Source organism: Notolabrus celidotus, chromosome 10 (assembly GCF_009762535.1).
Source record: "Notolabrus celidotus isolate fNotCel1 chromosome 10, fNotCel1.pri, whole genome shotgun sequence".
In the NCBI taxonomy this organism is placed as follows: Eukaryota; Metazoa; Chordata; class Actinopteri; order Labriformes; family Labridae; genus Notolabrus; species Notolabrus celidotus.
This window is the reverse complement of record NC_048281.1, coordinates 26,536,951-26,555,162: the sequence shown is the minus strand read 5'-3', so window position 1 is coordinate 26,555,162 and position 18,212 is coordinate 26,536,951. Positions and strand designations below refer to the sequence as shown.

Below are 18,212 nucleotides of genomic sequence, written 5' to 3'. Positions count from 1 at the left end.
CTCTCTCTCTCTCTCTCTCTCTCTCTCTCTCTCTCTCTCTCTCTCTCTCCGCTTTTATTTGATTCCCTCTCTCATTCTCTCTGCCTCTCCCTCCCATCTCCCTACCAGCTCTCGCTCTCGCTCACTCTCTCTCTCCGGGTAGTGCTCAGCTGTAGAGCACAGCGGACTCTAATGGCAGATCATTATCATGCTAATTAGAGCACTTTGTAGCTGCCGCCCGTCATTCTCTCTCCCCCTCGCAGCCCCCACTCCCCCCAACGCTATCGTTAAAAAGGCCGCCCCCTCCTTTCTCCCCTCTCTCCGCCCCACACCCCCTCCCACCCCCACCGCGTCTCTCCATCATTAACGGGACGTGCGCTGGTGTAATTGGACGCTGTTTATTCCGGGGAGCGGGTTATTAAATCACACCGAGGTGACGCTTGCGCAGGTCTTCCCCTGAAACGCTTTCATCATTGTCCTGTGTCATTATTGAACCTGCGTGGATGCACACAAACACACACACACACACACACGCACCCACACACATTCACAATCGTTCAAAGAGGGTGTTCTTTGTATATTGATGTTTCCTACATGATGTTTAATGCAGCCTTTCCCTGTTATCTCCTGCTGTGAAACAAATGCCTGACACCTCGCATTTCTCTGCCAGTAAAAAATGTAATGTGATAATATTTAGTGAGATTTTTTTCTTTTACCTGCAGGATTAGTCGTGGGGCTAAAAATTGGACAAGCTTAATTTTAATAGCATCATGTTTACGGACAAGGTAATATTATCTGATGTCTCAAAGTCTGCCGCAGTATAATTTACATTTATTTAAATTTAGTGACCCTAGATCAGTCCTAACAAAAACAGTTGCATTTGTATCGCCTCACAACATCAAGTAAAATATGATTTCAAATTTATAAGTGAATTTTTCTTAAAAACTAAAATAAATGAAAAACAATCTTTCCCCTTGACAACAGTGAAAAAAATGCATCTCTGTCTGTCGACATGTCTGAGGATGATGTAGATAGGGTTTCATATTTTCACTTTGATTTGACAATATTAAAGATATCATATTAAAGCTCCCATAAGGAACTTTAGGACTGTGTTGATTTTGTCACCCCCTGTGGTCAGAATCAGAATACATTTATCGTCACTTCCAGGTACACACACTAGCATACATGGATGCGACATATGGTGCCCTCTAGCGGCAACCTTCGGTCTAAAAATATGAGTCCGATGCAGAAGTGCTAAAAACTGCAGTTCAGTTCTGGAAGTACTGGAAACCACATACACACCAATTCAAAAAAGCCGATCTTTACAGCAGAAATAAACATGTTTACAGCCTGGTACAAAAGACGAGTGTAGTCTGGATAGCTCATTTCTCGATCGGCACACACTGTGAGGGGGGTGATTTTTTTCATAATGCGGTAATTTTAAAGATATTGAGATTACAAGTCTTCCAATGAGAGGCACAGCTGACTTGATTGGCAGGTGGGAACACTGCAGCTGTTGGCGAGGAGGCTGAAAGCCCGCCTCTTTATATCACAATCGCTCGACAGCAGCAATATGGCTTCCGCCCACGATTGCCCTCAACAGCGCTTCAGAAACTGATGGGTGATATCACGGATACTACGTCCATTATTTATACAGTCTATGGGTGCCCTACAGCTCAGACACACAAATAAAATGACAAAAAATACAAGGTGAAAAGTGGTTCTTCTAATCTTTATGCCTATTCTGTCCTGCATGTGTCTGTAGTGCTTTCAGTAATTTCATCCTGCCCTTTTTTTAATGGGATGAAAAATGCAAATTAGAATCTTTTCCACAAAATCTAAGGACAAAAAAGTTGATTGTGTCTCCTGCTGTAAATCGTCTTGTCCGACATTTAGCCGTGGCACTGTTTACAACCATTCAAAAGAAAACACAATTTCGGTGCACCAGTTTGGCCCTGTGGTTAAGCGGCCTCACATGCCGAGGCTATTCTTCTCAAGTGGGCAGCCGGGTTTCGATTCCAACTTGCAGCCCCTTTCCTGCATGTGAATCCCCACTCTCCCTGTTTCCTGCTGCACCCACTGTCCTATCCTTTCTGAATAAAAGCAAAAAACCTCAAAAATGAAACTTAAAAAATATATATATACCATTCAAAGTATATCTTGTCCATGATGGTCTTTTGTAGTTCATATAGAGGCATCAATATTCATTTTATTCTGTTTAATTTCCAGTTAAAAATGACTGAAACAAGCTTTAAACAGTTGATAATTGAGTTAGTATTTCTCTTCATATGGATGTATTTATGAACCTCGACTTGAGAAACAACTTTGAGTCACATTATATAAAGAAAAGGAACACTATTTGCCGTTTTAGCACACTTTTCTTGGCATTCATGCCGTGAATGTTTCACTAGCTAACGTCTAACATGTAGTCCCAATCCACTTCCTTTTGAGTGTCCCTGTCTTTGTGGTTCAGAGACACATTCAGCCCCTCTGTTTTGTGTGTCAGTTTTCCTCTAGATCATGATTAGGCCTTTAATTACTCTTCATGTTCTGCCTTTGCACAATCAAATATGTTTATCTCACAGGTGCATTTGTTCCAGTGCCTCCCTGCCTGTGCCAGGTGCTCAGGCTGAGAAACTTGGCTGTCACACAGCTCAGGTCTAGATTGCTCAGAGTTACTGAGGCTGAACAGAGACGGGGTGGCCAGGAACCTGTCTATCAAAGCGAGACAAAGGCCTGTTTCATGATTACAGGGAGAGGTTGAAACTCCTCCGAGCTTACATCACCTCCCAAGAGGTTGCATAACAAGAAGCTACCTTTCCAGCAGAGCCATCGGGTTCCCCTTGCTCGTCTCACTCGCTTGCATCCGTTCAGAAAGACCTGACATATTATTTTATAGCCAGTGCCTCCCCTGATCTTCAACCACTCATCCCCGTGGAATGCCATGCATTTCCGGTGTTTGGACATTGGTTTCATTTCTTTTGTTTCTGTCTACCTCTCTCTGCACTCACTGAAACTATGTGCAGCAAGGTCCAAGTGTGCTGAGTCAGGTCTTTTCTGTCCTGCTGTTTATATAGGAACTGTGTGTCCTTAGAATAATACCCTACAGGGACTTCCGCTAGAGAGTCACACCTTTACATAAATATATTCAACTGTGCAGTTTAGCTAAATGCAAAACAAAACAATCCGACTCCTGCAAGGAGTTTTAAAGGGGGCGTGTGCTCAAAGTTATGGACAGAGCAGAGCGACACGATTTTAAGGTTGAATAACAATTACTTTAAACTTGGTCTAAACCAGGTATACACTACATTTAATCTATTTCGAGCTGATTACAGGTAGCAGAGGGAGATATATTGAGTACATGATTACAATCTAATCTGTTCAAAGTGCTGCAGGAGCGCGTAGCAAAGAAGTGAAAACTTTGGATATCTTCAAGAATATTTTAGACTGGGTTTTGGTTGGATGCCTGAAATAAGGTCTTTTGTAAATTCATGTTTACACTCTGTTCTACAATATGAAATTACTTAGTAAAAGCTCTACATGGAATTAAAAAAAAAAAAGTAGTTTCTCAAATAGATAAGACCGCAAAGGTTTTCAAGGAAAGTGAAGTCATAAACAAAACAAAGAAGAGTTGATCATGTGATGGTGTTGATTTAGTCAATGAAGCCGCCTTGTTGTGGTGCATTTATTTTAACTTAGCATCAGCTTTTTACTGGAGGGGATTGCACTAAGTTGTGTTCTTTTGTCAGGCTTATCTTTTTGTGAACCAAATCTGTTAGTATCCTGAACTTTCAATTTTTCTGCAACAATTCCAAATCCAATTAAAAAATCTGTTCATCTATTTGTGGAGAGAAATAGGGCAAAGGCAACTTGAGGTTTAGATTTAAAAATACACCCTGCATACATCCAAATAAATGCTGCAACACTCTATATGGAAAAATATGTACTTGCCCATAGGAAAGAAACCATTAAAGTGTTTTGTATTAGTCATTTTACACCATCCAGCCCTCCATGCCTCCTCACAAACAGAAACAGGACTATGAAGAGTTTGAGATAAGCAGAGAAAAACAACACAGTCATGTTTTTTTAAAGATGTCGCTCATTTGTACTTCTCTGACCGTCTGCTTGTGCTTGTGTTTTGCAGATGGTACGTGCCTCTGTTCAGCCTCATCTTCCTGATGATCTGCTGCTACGCCAGGATCATCTGCGTGGCCAATAAAAGGGTGAGTGCTCCACATGCATCAGTTTTGCTGCGACAGAAAATGTCCAAATCCAAATGCATTGTGACCTTTTAGAAAAGCGACAGAAGAGGAAGCTGGTGACTGTGAGGCTGACTCTCTCATGTGATCTTATATTTCTCAGTTTGGAGGGATACTTTGTGAAGTTTATAAAGCAAGTCAAGAAAATCCCCACTCGTTGATTTAGTAGAGGGTAAAATACATCAGTACACATGTAAAATACAGTGTTGTGGAGATATTTATTTAGTAGACACATCTTCTTTTAACCACCAAGGTTTTATAGTTCTGTTCTTTTAATGTCAACATTGCAGTGATTATCAGAAAGCTGTACCTTCCACAGTGCCTTGCTGTCGCTGATATTCGGAAACAATTGGAGATCATTTTTCCACATCGTCCAATTTGGCATAAAATAACGCAAAATTTCTGACACTTAGCCAAGTTGTACACAAGCCAACAGTCTAGTCACGTTGTCTAAGCTGCCTGATTTGGATGTAAAACTTGAAGCACGCAAGTAGGTGAAAGTTGAAACAGGACCGCTGTTTGCACAGTGCAGTACATGTTTACAACCCAATGTTTAGGAAATTATTTCACAGATGCCTTTGTTTTCTCTTCAAGCATGTTTGATCCCGGGGGGGTTTAAAACCTGTCAGATGGTGCGACTACTTTTTAGTGAACTTGTTTTGTGCTGAACTAAGTGAGAGCATTCAAACCTTGTGAAGCTGGAACAAGAAATGGAAGGTTGTGATGAATCTGAATTATTCTATAAAGCTCATGATCATTGATTTAAACTTTTTATGGGGAGATATATTCTAGTCAGAAACTATGATTCTTACTCTGTTTGTAGTGGCTTTAATTTGTTTATCAATTTAAAATGTCCAATATTCACTTGATCCAGCTTCTCAAATGTGAGGCTTTGCAGATTTGTGTTATAGAAATAAATAAATAAATAATGATAAATAATAATAAATTAAATTGAAAACATTTTACCTCTGAATGGTCAGTTGGACTATTAAGGTTATTCATTTGCAGCAAGGTCGCTCAGTATTTGTATATATATATATTTTTTTACAATTCTCAAGGTTTAATAAAAGGTATGATAAACAGATTATTATAATTATTTTAAAGTTATTTTTGGGGCATTTTTGCCTTTAATGGATAGGGCAGCTGAAGAGAGACAGGAAATGTGGGGAGCAGAGAGATTGGAGGAGCACATGCAGTAAATGGTCGAGGCCGGAATCAAACCTGCAACTCCTGCAAAGAGCACTATAGCATCTGTATATGGGGTGCGCGTTTAGACCGCTAGGCCAATGGCGCCCTAAAATAGATTTTTTTTTTTAATTCCCTGAAACAAGTACACACAAAGTTATGAGTTTGAGGCTGGATTTGCTTGAGGAAATTATGGCAGACCAAAAAAGTTAAAACTTTTCCTTGATAAGCTCAAACTAACTCACCACTGCACTTTTATCATATTATTTTAGCCTGTACATATTAGTCTTGCCTATTTGTTGTTCTTTTGTATTTATAGCTGATATTATTGTTATTATTTTTATTTTATTTTTATTTTGTATGTCTTATTCTAATGCATTGTACAAAGAGAGCACAGTTTACCTAAGTCAAATTCCTTGTGTGTTCAATCATACCTGGCCAATAAAGCTGATTCTGATTCTGATTCTGACCAGGTTAATCAAAATTCAGGTTTATTCCAGATTTTTACATCTTCATGCAAACCGATAAACACGGTAAGAGGTAAATCTGAAGAAAAGACAAAACACTACAGCTGCAATCCAACACACTTGATTGGAAATCGATGATAACATGTTTGAAAAGATGTACAATGTTAGTGCTCAAAGAAGTTTTGTGCAGAAATGTTCAAAATATAGTCCAGAATTCAGACTATGAAGCATAAAGAATGTGTGTAATTTCCAGGTGATCTAAAAGATGAGAAGAATGTGTAGCCTACATACAGATTTTTACTTTTCTGTATGTCTATCAATATCCAAACCCACCACGACAATGTATGACTCTGGGAGTGACGGCTCTTTCAGGGCTGCTGGTGGAGCCAGCTGTTAGGAATAAGGGACTTCTTTCCCATGCCTTCCATCTAGCAGTTTGAGAAACAGTTGTGTGTTTGGAACATATTGAAGGTGAAATTTGTGTCTCCAGATATGGCTGCAAGTTAGTGCCGTAAGTTCATCACACCCCTTACAGAAGAACCAATTTGTCTGTTTTTGATGAGTCCCAGTTTCACTGTAAATAGAAAGTATTGTGATCTACAGCAATTGCAATTACAGGACTCAAGTTTGCTGACTTAACAACAAAGCACAGCACATTAGTAAAATATTAAATGCAAGCTCCATGAAGTCTGCACTCAAGAGGAGAATTTAACAGCTTTCTGAGTCAATCTGATGTTATGCATTCAAGGGTGTCAGGAAATGGATTCTATTGGCTTTTGCGACATAGCATCGAACAGATTTGTTACTAAAGTTGAGATTTTGATCTAGAAGAGATTGTTAGGATCATTGCATGTCAGATTACCTTTGATGGAAGCCATTAGGAAAGACTGCATTCTGCCTGCTTTTGCTCTCCATACAGACTGTTTTCTGCATACACCAAAGCCTGATGATAAATGGTAAATGGACTGTGTAAATAACGCACGTTCTCTAATCTTCTGAGGATATGTGATTGGTCAATACTTCTCGGACCACAAAGGTAAAACAGAAATCCAGGCCCTGCCTCAACATTTTTCTGTAAAATCTGGAAACAGAGGCTATAGAACTGTAAGTGGATCACTTTGGGTTTATGGACTGCTGGTTTGGAAAACAAGTGTTTAAAAGACATCACCAAATGCTTCCTGTAACTTTGAGATGGGCATATTTCTCTGTTCTACACCATTTCATACTCTTAAACACTCAATTTGTGTAGGTAACCAATCGATTAATTGATGCACCGCTCAGCTTATCATTCTCCCCCTCGCCGCCTCGTAGCTCTGTTGTTTTCCATTGTTAGACTACAGTGTGAGCCTACAGGCAGCATTCCACTAAGTTCACATAGCTGCCATTCCCCTGATCTGACGACACGGCACACTGCTGCTGCTGTAGTGCTAGTGAGAGGGTGCTGGCAGACATGTGTTACAGCAATATGTGTGTGGGTTCCTGATGTGATTCATCAAATGGGAAAAAAAAAAAAGGACGAGTAAGGGAGAATCAGGCCAAAGCCACATCAGACTCACAATGGATTGTCTTCGTGTGTGTTAGCAGTCTTTGTCAGACTGGCAGATTGAGCGATGGGGCGGTGAGACAGATTCAGAGATAGCTGGGCTGCAGACAGACAGCATCGAAGACAGACAGCAGGTAGCTGAAAGGAAAAGAGGCTACACAGCTCTTTATCATGAATGTGATAAAGGGAATGAGTGAATGGAGCTGGTGTGCAATCTGCATCTCATAACTCATTCAGCTCACAGCATTTGGCTGTCTCTCCCTCGGCAGCCTGTCTGTCTCTCTCTATCTGTTTTCCACTTCTCTTGTTTTTCTCTACACCTCCTCTATATCTCTTTCTTCCCTCGTTTTTCCCTGCTGCCTTTACACCTCCCTCCCCTCCTCCTCTGCCGTTTTGCTTTCTCTATCATATTTATGAAGAGCTCAAGCCTTATCTCTTTTCAGCTGCAGGCTGTCTCACTTGAAAGAATTTGAAAAGCTTTGAAAGCGGGGTAGGTGGCGACGCATCGGGGGAAAAGGGATAAAGACGAGGAGGCTGAGCAAGAAGCGAATTGGGATGAGAGACGGACGGGGGAGTTTTGCCCGTTTCCCAGAGACGGGAGGCAACGTGGGTGAAACTCCAGCTCAAGAGTTCACAGAGTCAGAGTCGGTTAGAGGAAGATTATCAAGGAAAGCGTGGACACATTCTGAGTAACTGTGTTAGATCCCACCGACTAGCGGGATTTTGAAGCTAATGAGTCATTACCAAGCCAGACAAAGAGGTCTGGGAGTGTTTTGGTTGGTGTGTTTGTTTTATGAGTGCCATGTGTAAATACCCACTCCCTCCGTCGAAAGCCTTATTACCTAACTGGCTGGATGAAATGCTTGACTGTCTGTGGGGTAGCACATAAGAGAGTAAGACAAAGATCATACAATACAATATATTAAAGAGAGATTAAAGAGTCCCTCTTAAATATGTGAATATATCTCCTGTTACATATGTTTGAAAGGAGGCAAAGGTTCTTCTTTTTTTGTGTTTTTGGGCATTTTTGCCTTTACAGCTGAAGAGGGACAGGAAATGTGGGGAGTGGAGAGTGGGGGAAGACATGTAGGAAATGGTCGACCGGCCGAGATTCGAACCGGCGAACCCTGCAAGAAGGTCTGTAACCTCTAAACGTGGGGCGCTTAGACCACTAGGCCACCAGCAAAGGTACTTCTGCTAGATTGTTAAGGAGGGAGAAAATTAAAAATGCTAAAAGAACCACCAAGGGTACAAGAAGTCTTGGATGTACAAGCACCCCAAGAAGAGACATACACTTAATATTGTTGTAATCTTGTAAAACACATCTCTCTCTCTCTCTCTCTCTCTCTCTCTCTCTGTCTCTCTCTCTCTCTCTCTCTCTCTCTCTCTCTCTCACAAACTACAAACAACTTAATCTCAAATTTCTAGATTAAAATACCGCCCAACCGCTCTGCACAGAGAGATATCATCAGTCATCTGTGCATGTCTACATCCAGGTAGTAGAGTGTTATTCACCTTATTTTTGAATGCGGAAGTAATTCCGTACTTCCGCATTTTGTGTTTGACATCCGGTTCATTATATTTGTTGTTGCGTTGTTGACAAATATCTTAAAAAATGTCTTGGTAACATTTTCAAAGTTCAATTAAAAGCCGTAATGGTAACTCGTTGTCACATCCACGAAGTATAAGAACCTGGGAGGATGACATGAAAAAGTGGCCTGAAATTACTTACGGGGATCATTTTAATTACTTTGTGCTGTTAGCTGGAGTTGATAGGAATATGATGCGTAACTTTTAAAGCCCAGAGGCGTGCTAGATAACTGTGTTAACTGAAGAATATAGGGTGAATAGCATTATGGAAGTAGTCTTTAACAGGAACAACAGCGCCTGCTAGTGGCGAGTGGCTGTACTACAGCTTAGACAGTAATGAACAGCATTGCGGGCATACAGTAATGAAATATTAATAACACTTTTAACTGACTTGTAATTCTGGTGCCGATTGACTAGGGTCATGACAGTTCATGTCACCTGTTGCCACCATGTCTGTACGCCTCTATTCAGCTACAGACATATCTGACATGTTTGTTAACAAGACAAGTAAAAGAGAGACAGCGCCCTCTGCTGTTTAAAAAGGGGAAACAATATTAAATTTTCATCTCACAAATTTGAATCATCCCTTTAGTGTAGCTACTTTGAGCTGCCTAGAGAGGTACGGTACTGTTGCATTCTTTACTTTAACATGTGCCATTAGGGCGCCTTTGGCCTAGCGGTCTAAGCATGCCCCATATACAGAGGCTATAATCCTTGTGGCAGAGGTTGCTGGTTTGATTTCAGCCATGACCATTTACTGCATGTCCTCCCCCACTCCCTGCTCCCCACATTTCCTGTCTCTCTTCAGCTGTCCTATCGATTAAAGGCAAAAATGCCCAAAAATATAACTGGAAAAAAACAAAAACAAAACATGTGGCGTGAATTTGGGTTCAAGCGTTTCTTGTACACCTAAGCAGACAGCATGTTTTGCAGCATTTGCACGTTTGGCATTTTGATTTCTGGTTCCTCCTTGAGCCCTCCACAATCCTGAGTGTACAAATGTAGGAAATTGTATTTGTGTCATGGACAGAATCAGAGTTTTGTTTGCATTTCTCAAAGATAAGATTAAGCCTTTAAACCCTGAACCAAGTAAGCTAAGTATGGAAGATCCCTGCAGACAGATTTTGTGACCCTACGATGTCGTCTTATCCCAGGATCCCTACAATTTTGTATTTCACTTTCGCTTAAGTCTCTCCATGACATGTACAAACTTATCTCTTACAACTTGTGTCTTGTTCTGATGATCATTTAGAAAAAGGCAGAGGATCGCAGAGGAAAGGAGCTGATTTTCTGTTCCAGTGCTCTGAAACATAAAGAATTTAAGGATATTTAAAAAAATGGTTGCTGAAGTCCAGTGATTTTGCTTCTTGTTATCAGCTGTTATTAATTCTGATGGATTGTGGTGCTCTGCTGGACAACAAAGGCACAGCTCTGGAGCGAGTTCAATCCCACCAAATTGCTATTTCTTTTTTTTTTTTTTTCTGGCGGTGCACAAACACACCACGGCCGCACATACACTAGATTTACAATGACGATCACGTCAGCCCAGAGAAACCATGGCAACATTGAGTTAATAAATAGCAGAACAGAGGAGCTGTTAGAGCGTATCGTTCACTCTCTGCGTGCGTGCGTGTGAAGCTCATACTGGGCCTCCAGAGAGTTGTCTCTGATGTCTTGGGTTACATAAACCTTCTGGCTGACTGTGACCCCCCCCATCCCTCCCAGCCCTTCACTGTCCCACTGTAAGAAATCCCATCCCAGTCGTGTTCATGCGTGTGTTTCTGAGTGTGTGTGTGTGAGTTCCTGCTCATGTCTGTTGACATTTTCCCTGCATTCCCCCGAGAGAGGCGATGGAGAATGAGCGAAAAGTATTCCCACGTTCTCTCCAGAGAGCTCCGATCTGCCACGTCTGCTCCATTTTTCCTTCTTCTTTCACACTCCCTCAAAAATATTCTTTCTTTTCTCACTAACCCTTTGGCTTTTTTCTTCTTCTGTCTCTACTTTATGTCACACTGTGTGCACTGAAGCTGGTCACTTCCCTCTTTTGTGAGATGCTGTGAGCTTTGTAAGTGCCCCCTCCTGTCTCTGAATGCTGCACTTTTCTACTCTGCTGTAAATTAGGCAGTTTGGCAGGAATGGGTGAGAACTTGATGGATTTTGTGTTGCCACTTGTCCTTACTGGTGCTGACCCCTCAACTCAAGACCACTCATCTAGAAAAAAACAGCTGATTTAAAGGATCAAATCACTTTTCTTCTTTAGTTTCTTTTAAGATCAAATAATTGCCCTGACCTTTTCTTTCCTATTTCTTGTCTTTGCACAGATGCAGTCGTGGCTGGGAACCTTCAACCCAGAGAGAGAGAGACGAAAGGTAATGAATGGCCTGTCAGAACATCACATTTCTATGAACACACACTCTTACTTGTATACATTAAAAGCTTGAAGATAAGTGTGGGCAGGTTTATCTGGATAGGTGTCAAACAGTGAGGGAGGGTGGTTGGTTTGACATCATGACTTCCACTTCTTCAACATGTGTGTGTGTGCTTGTTCATGTGTGATAACTGCTGCATGATAAATCACCATTTTTATGGATATTCTAATCCAACAATTTACAATGAAAACATCACAGAAGTCTGAATTCATCACACTAAATAAGAAGTGTCTAATAACAATACTAATAATGGAAACAATCAATGGTTTCTCACTCAGCATGTGTATATTTTACCTGTTGGTTAAGGCCTTAGTTTAACAGCCCTCACACCACTTAAGGTGCTTTTCAACCGCAGGAACTTTCCCCAGGAACTAGGGAAGTTTTGAGGAACTCTGCATTTCGACAGCAGGATCTCAAGGGTCTCAAATTAGTCCTGAAAAACACCTGCTTGGGGGGCGGTACTTTCAAAAGGTCTAGAAACCATGGGGGACAGGGCCTGCAATGCTGAGCATTTCTGATTGGTAGAGTACCAAGTGCAGTGTTTTTATTAACAATGGCCACAGGAACCATTATTTTTCCTGGATGAGTACTCCCAGAAACTAAAGATGCTTTTAAACTGCAGGAACTTTCCCCAGGCACTAGGGACGTTTTGATAAACTGTGCATTTCGACAGCAGGATCCGGGGTCTTAATTTAGTTCTGGGGTGAATCTCCCCCTGAAAAGCACCTTCTTGGGGAATTGTACTTTCTAAAGGACCAGGAACTTTGGGGGTCAGGGCCTGCAATACAGAATGTTTCTGATCGTTAGTGTACTTGATGTGTTTTTATTTCACCCACATGACAGCCTGTCTGTCGCCTTCTATGGTGTCATATTTGTTGTATGACCTCCGTCTTTTTCTTACTGCCCTCTACTGGTGTAGCGAGGTAGTGCAATTACTTTAATTTTTTTCTCCATATCTCATTGCCATAATCTTCACACGACTACAGGTTGTGGTGGAAACGCAGACAACAAGGGGTCACAGAAACCATTTTAGTTGCTTGAAGAGTAGTTCCTGGAACTAAAGGTTCCTGGTACTTCAGGTCAAAAAACACTTAGTACCTCTAGATGGATTTAAATGAAGCCAGAGTGGCCGTCAGCTACTCTCAGGAGGAATATGGTGCAAACACAGCATACAGAAGTATATAGTTATACATACAAACTGAGTAACGACTAATACACACTTAGCCCCCAGAACTACTTTACCCTGAACTAAAAGGTTCCTCTGCCCTCACTGTTGTCTGCGTTTCAACCTCAGGCTTAAGTCTCAGGTTGATTGCGCAAATCAGGCCACTGACATATGGAGAAAAAATTATATTCAATAATATTTTGAAATCTTAATAAAAAACTAAACTAGCATGCATTCCCAGGAACTCCCTCTGTGTTTCAACAACTGTGTAAACTCCACAAACACCATTACGTTCAGCTGAAAGTCCCAGGACCTTTGAAAAGTACTACCCCCAAAGCAGGGGCTTTTCAGGGGGGAGATTAACTACCCCTGAACTAAATTTAGACCCTGGTTCCTCCAATCGAAAAGCATGTAGTTCAGGGGTAAAGTTCCTGCGGTCGAAAAACGCCTTAAAATGCTTGTTTATTTTGTTGCAGTACATATCATGACTCTACTGAATAATGGTACCACATATTGCATATTTTGGTATCATGCAGGTCTGTATGAATGTGGATAAATTTGGGGACTTTGGTGCCAGAGGGGACTTAAGAGTGCAACCAATTAAAACAAAAAGTGTTAACATTACATTAAAAGACTGACCTCCATGTCAGCAGATATGTTAAGATACTGTGATACTGCACTATGTAGTCAAACAGGATACGAGGAACAGAGAGGTAGGGGGAAAGAAGACAAAGAGCTAATTATTTGAGCAATGTCTGCTTATTTTTTTCAAATGTAGTGTCTCTTCTTGTTGGTCTTCTCACTTTAATATTGTGTCCTGTGTTCAAATCAATATAGAAAAAAAAACTTAAACAAAACTAGCTCACATGAAGAACAGTCAGACCATTTGAAAAATCCAAACTATTTCTATTTGCTTTTTTTATTTGCACATTCATCCTTCAAGAGAAAGACTGCCTGTCATAGAGAGGAATGAGATGCCATATTGTTAAAAAATGAAGACAACGTTTTCAGACAGTCTCTCCTTGAAGGCGCTCATAGTGTTTTTCACTCAGCTGTCGACACTGAAAAGTGACACAAAAGAAAAAAGCTGTGTAAGGGTGAAGAAATGATCTCAGCTCATGTCTCACCTTTGTAAACTCGCCAGTCACAGTGGAACTTAACTTGGTCGACTGATACAGAGGTGTTTGTACACAGCCACTCTGTACTGACATCCTAAAGTCTACAGGGGGGGAGGGGCTGTCCAAAGTAATAAGACTTCCTGACATTTTGACAGAGTATACATGCGCCTGTCATAACAGTGTCATTAAGTCCTGTTAAGCCCTGAAAAACCTGACCCTGCTGGTGTCGTCTGGGTTATCTTGACATGGGACTTTTGGTTTGGACAGAAAATCCAAACCCAACAGACACCTGCGTTATAAACTGAAGGAGGGGAGTTTGCAGGAAAGTTCTCTCAAAAACAATTTCATGGGTTGCATCATGGGGAAAGAAGTATTTCTTTTAACTTGACCAAGTCCTGAATCCCTAAAACAAGATTCTTTTGAGGCTCCTAACTTTGTAGGAGTGCAGAACTACATTGCTGTAGATCCTCGTTACATTGAATTTTCCTGTAAGTAAGAAACACTTGGAGGTGTTTTAAGATCAGAACAGTGTCATTTGGTCCAGCCTGCTGTTGGAGATGTTGATTTTGTCCATGTGTCCCCAAGCAGGACACTAAACCATGGCCTACACAGCTACAGACAAGTCTTAAAACCTCCCTAAATCCAAGCAGTCCCAAGAGAAAGAAGCTGATCAGTGTCACATTACAACTCATGAAAAGCTAAAAAGCAATGAGCCCTTGTCTTGCTTTTAGTTCCCTCTGCCCCTCCTCCCTCCTCTCTCCTCCCCCTCCTCCCCCTCCTCCCTCCTCCCTGAAGGGTGAGGTGTGGAGGAGCAGGTTAGGGTTAAGGTTATGTAGATGCTGCCCCTAAGTGGCAGATGTAATTACTGCACACTGAACTGGCGTAACCCTCACCACTGACGTGGTGTGTGGGCATGAATGTGTGGCAGCAACACACACACACACACACACACACACACACACACACACACACACACACACACACACACACACACACACTGCTCATGTGGGCTAATTGCTGTGTGTAGCACAAAGTGTAAATAAGTCAGCAGTGGTTTTTATCACACTCTCCTCTTCCTCTGTTTCCTCTCTCCCAGTCGCCTTCCTAGTCTCTTCCATCTGTTTTTTCTCTCACTTTTTTCTCTCTCTTTTCCCCCTCTCTGCTTTTCTTTTCCTCCGTCTTTCTCACTTCCTACCTCCATCTCTCTCTATCTCTCTCTCTCTCTTTCTCTGTCTCTCTCTCTCCCTCTCTCTCTGTGCCTCTCTCACTCTTGTACTCACACACAGCATGAATAAAGCAGCAAGCCAGGTTCATGGACATGAATATTTATGAGAGTTTATGCACGCGCTGCGATGCTTTAAAACAACAACAACAGCCTCGCAGGTTGCGCCTGCCAATTCAGCCAGCTCTGCTTCACGTGTGTGTGTGTGTGTGTGTGTGTGTGTGTGTGTGTGTGTGTGTGTGTGTGTGTGTGTGTGTGTGTGTGTGTGTGTGTGTGTGTGTGTGTGTGTGTGTGTGTGTGTGTGTGTGTGTGTGTGTGTGTGTGTGTGTGGTGAATATGTGTGTGTGTGGTGAATATGTGTGTGTAGCAGCAGGTGTAAACTAGAGAAAGAGATTCCTGCTGGGTGTCCGCTGGCTCTGGTGATTTCCATCCACGTTGCTCCATCTCCCTCCTTGCTGTCCTCACATGTTCTCTGTTACTGTGTCACACACACACACATACACACACACACACACGCACACACACATGCACACACACGCACACAGACAAATGTTTTCCTTGTTTTCAACTCATACATGTATTTTCCTACGTTTGCCGTTCTTGATCTATTTTTTCTCTCTATATGACTCAGCCTGGTACCCCCCCTCCCCCTCCCTCTCTATCACTGTGTGTGTGTGTGTGTTTGTGTGTGCAGTGTGTGTGTGTGCAGTGTTAGTGCAAGCGTGCATCTCGTCTGGGAGATGACGTACATAACTAGTGTTGGCAGTTATCAGGGCTGTCCGTCACATGGCTGTGACACATTTCTCTATGTCTCCGGAGATTTGTTTGCGGTCATGCTTGAGTACTCGCTCACAGACACACACACACACACACACACGCACACGCAAACACGCTCACGCTCACACAGGCATTGCAAGGTCTTGCAGCAGCACAGGTCAGCAGGAGGATATTCTGAGGAGGGCGTTTTGTCAGGCTGCTCAAACACACACACACACACACTCAGACACACAAGCACCTCTAAACACATTTGCACACGCAGCAGCTCGGTCCCGTCGGGTAGCAACAAAGCTGGCTGAGCAAACAGCGAGCTGCTTGTTCGTTATCTTCGCAGGGTGTTTGTTTACTGATCCACACAAGCTTTGCCTTGAGTCACAATGTGAAGTGTCTACTTGTGTGTCAGTATATGTGTGTGCGTCTGTGAGAGTTGAGCAGAGGTTTCCCTGCCAATTTTTACTTTTACATGTTGCCAGCATCCTGAGGAACATCCTGACTGTGAGAAAGCTGCAAGGACAGTTGGGTTTGTCTGTCAAGGGCTCTCAGTCAGGACATGCGGCTTTGACAGAACACATCCCGGGATGCGCTCTCCAGCTGCTCGGGAGAGCGCTGCTTTGAGCTCTCCACGTTAGCTCTGCGTTTCTTCACATGATGCCTTTGGGTTTTAACTTCCCACAAAAAAAAATCATTGTTAGAGTATATGAGAGAATCACACTTTGAAAGTATGTGGAAATAATTAAATGTTCTTGATAAAAGAAAATGAAAATATGTTTTTTTTTAGTTGTCAGAACCTTCAATTATGAGTTTGATTTCAAGTGTCTGACTAGATTTCCTCAGCAGATGGAGTTTGCTCAGTTTCTTTTCTTCTTTGTGGACCTTTCTTTCACATTCGCTAAAAAGCTGAGATCTAAAAGTTGAGAGAAGTTTACAGAAGAGTGTTATGTATGACATTGTGATTTATAACCCTGTACTGGATGTTGTATTTTAACTGCAGTAGATGACTAGTCCCACAGATTCTTAGAAAACAATCCTTATGAAGCATTATTCATGGGGCGGCTGTGGCTCAGTGGTAGAGTCGGTTGTCTCTCAATCTGAAGGTCAGGGTTTGATGCCAATTTCTGTCTCCTTGGGCAAGATGCTTAACCCTGAACTACCGACACTGTCTGTGCTATCAATGTGAATAGGATTAGTTAATACTGATGGGCTCTTTACCTCTGCCATCAGGGTGTGAATTGGTGGATCTGACATGTAATGTTAAAGAGTTTTGAGTGGTCAGAAGACAAGAGAAAGGGATATAAAACACAGTCCATTTACCATTTTATAATTTATCTATTTATCTATTTATTTGACATATATTCATAGGGCTCTGTGTGTGGAGTTTGCATGTTCTTCCCTGCATGCCTGGGTTCTTTCTGGGTACTCCGGCTTCCTCCCACAGTCCAAAAACATGCTCACAGGTCAATTGGTCACTCTAAATTGCCCGTAGGTGTGTTTGCAAATGGTTGTCTGTGTCTCCATGTTAACCCTGTGATAGGTTGCCGACCTGCCTAGGGTGTTCCCTGCCCTCCGCCTGATGTCAGCTGGGATAGGCTTCAGCCCCCTGCGACCCCAAACGGGATAAGCGGTCAAGATGATGGATGGATGGATGGATGGATGGATATTCATAGGGACCTTTGTGCAGAATCTGAAATGATGCTGTGCACAGCAGAATACAGCTTAAGCAAGTTTTAATTCCCACCCCTAGAATAAATAAAACTCAACCACAAATGCAGCAAATCAAAAACTCATCTTAAAAACTTTAACCTTTGAAGAACAAGATCTTAGAACCTAGAACTCAACAAGGACATACTAGCGTATAATATGATTCGATTCAATATGACAAAATATTAAACAGCATGGCACGATATGATAGGATTCAATATATTATACGATACTGTATTATACAACAAAATAAGATACGATACAACAGGATATGACACTTTACAATACGGTACGATGGGATGGGATGCGATACGGTAAAATACGTTACACCATGATATGATGTTACATGCTAAATATTGAGATATGATGCGCTTCAATTCAGTTCTATACTATACAGTGTGGTTTGATGTGATAAGATACGATACAAAAAGTTGCTATATGATACTTTGATACAGTATGATAAGATAAGTATAAGATACAATACAATAAGACACAGTACTATATGTTCATTTATATTTTCTCTATAGAGAAATTTCCACTATATAGTGTTATTAAAATAATAATGATAACAAACAAAAATGAGTGTAAACAAAAAGCTCATGTATATATCCTGCCTTACCCATTTTTGTAAATGTTCCTCATCAATTGTGATGATCAACAGGCAAAAGAGCAGCATGAAGCTGTTGCTCAGACCTGCAGCCTCACTTACAGCACAATGAAAGATCCAAAGTTTTAAACCAGAAAAGAAGAAGCTCCAGTTTGTGTTTATTAGAAGTTTTA

At 41.6% G+C, this 18,212-nt stretch overlaps 1 protein-coding gene across 2 annotated transcripts in view; it reads left to right on the top strand.

Annotated features, from left to right (window-relative positions):
- si:dkey-100n23.5 (cyclic AMP receptor-like protein A) overlaps positions 1-18,212 on the top strand; it is a 79,174-nt gene that overhangs the window by 24,907 nt on the left and 36,055 nt on the right. For both annotated transcript variants that reach the window (XM_034694463.1, XM_034694464.1), the window contains 2 exons: positions 4,124-4,202; positions 11,345-11,392. In XM_034694463.1, coding sequence (XP_034550354.1) covers positions 4,124-4,202; positions 11,345-11,392 — 127 coding nt within the window. The remainder of the gene's footprint in view (positions 1-4,123; positions 4,203-11,344; positions 11,393-18,212) is intronic.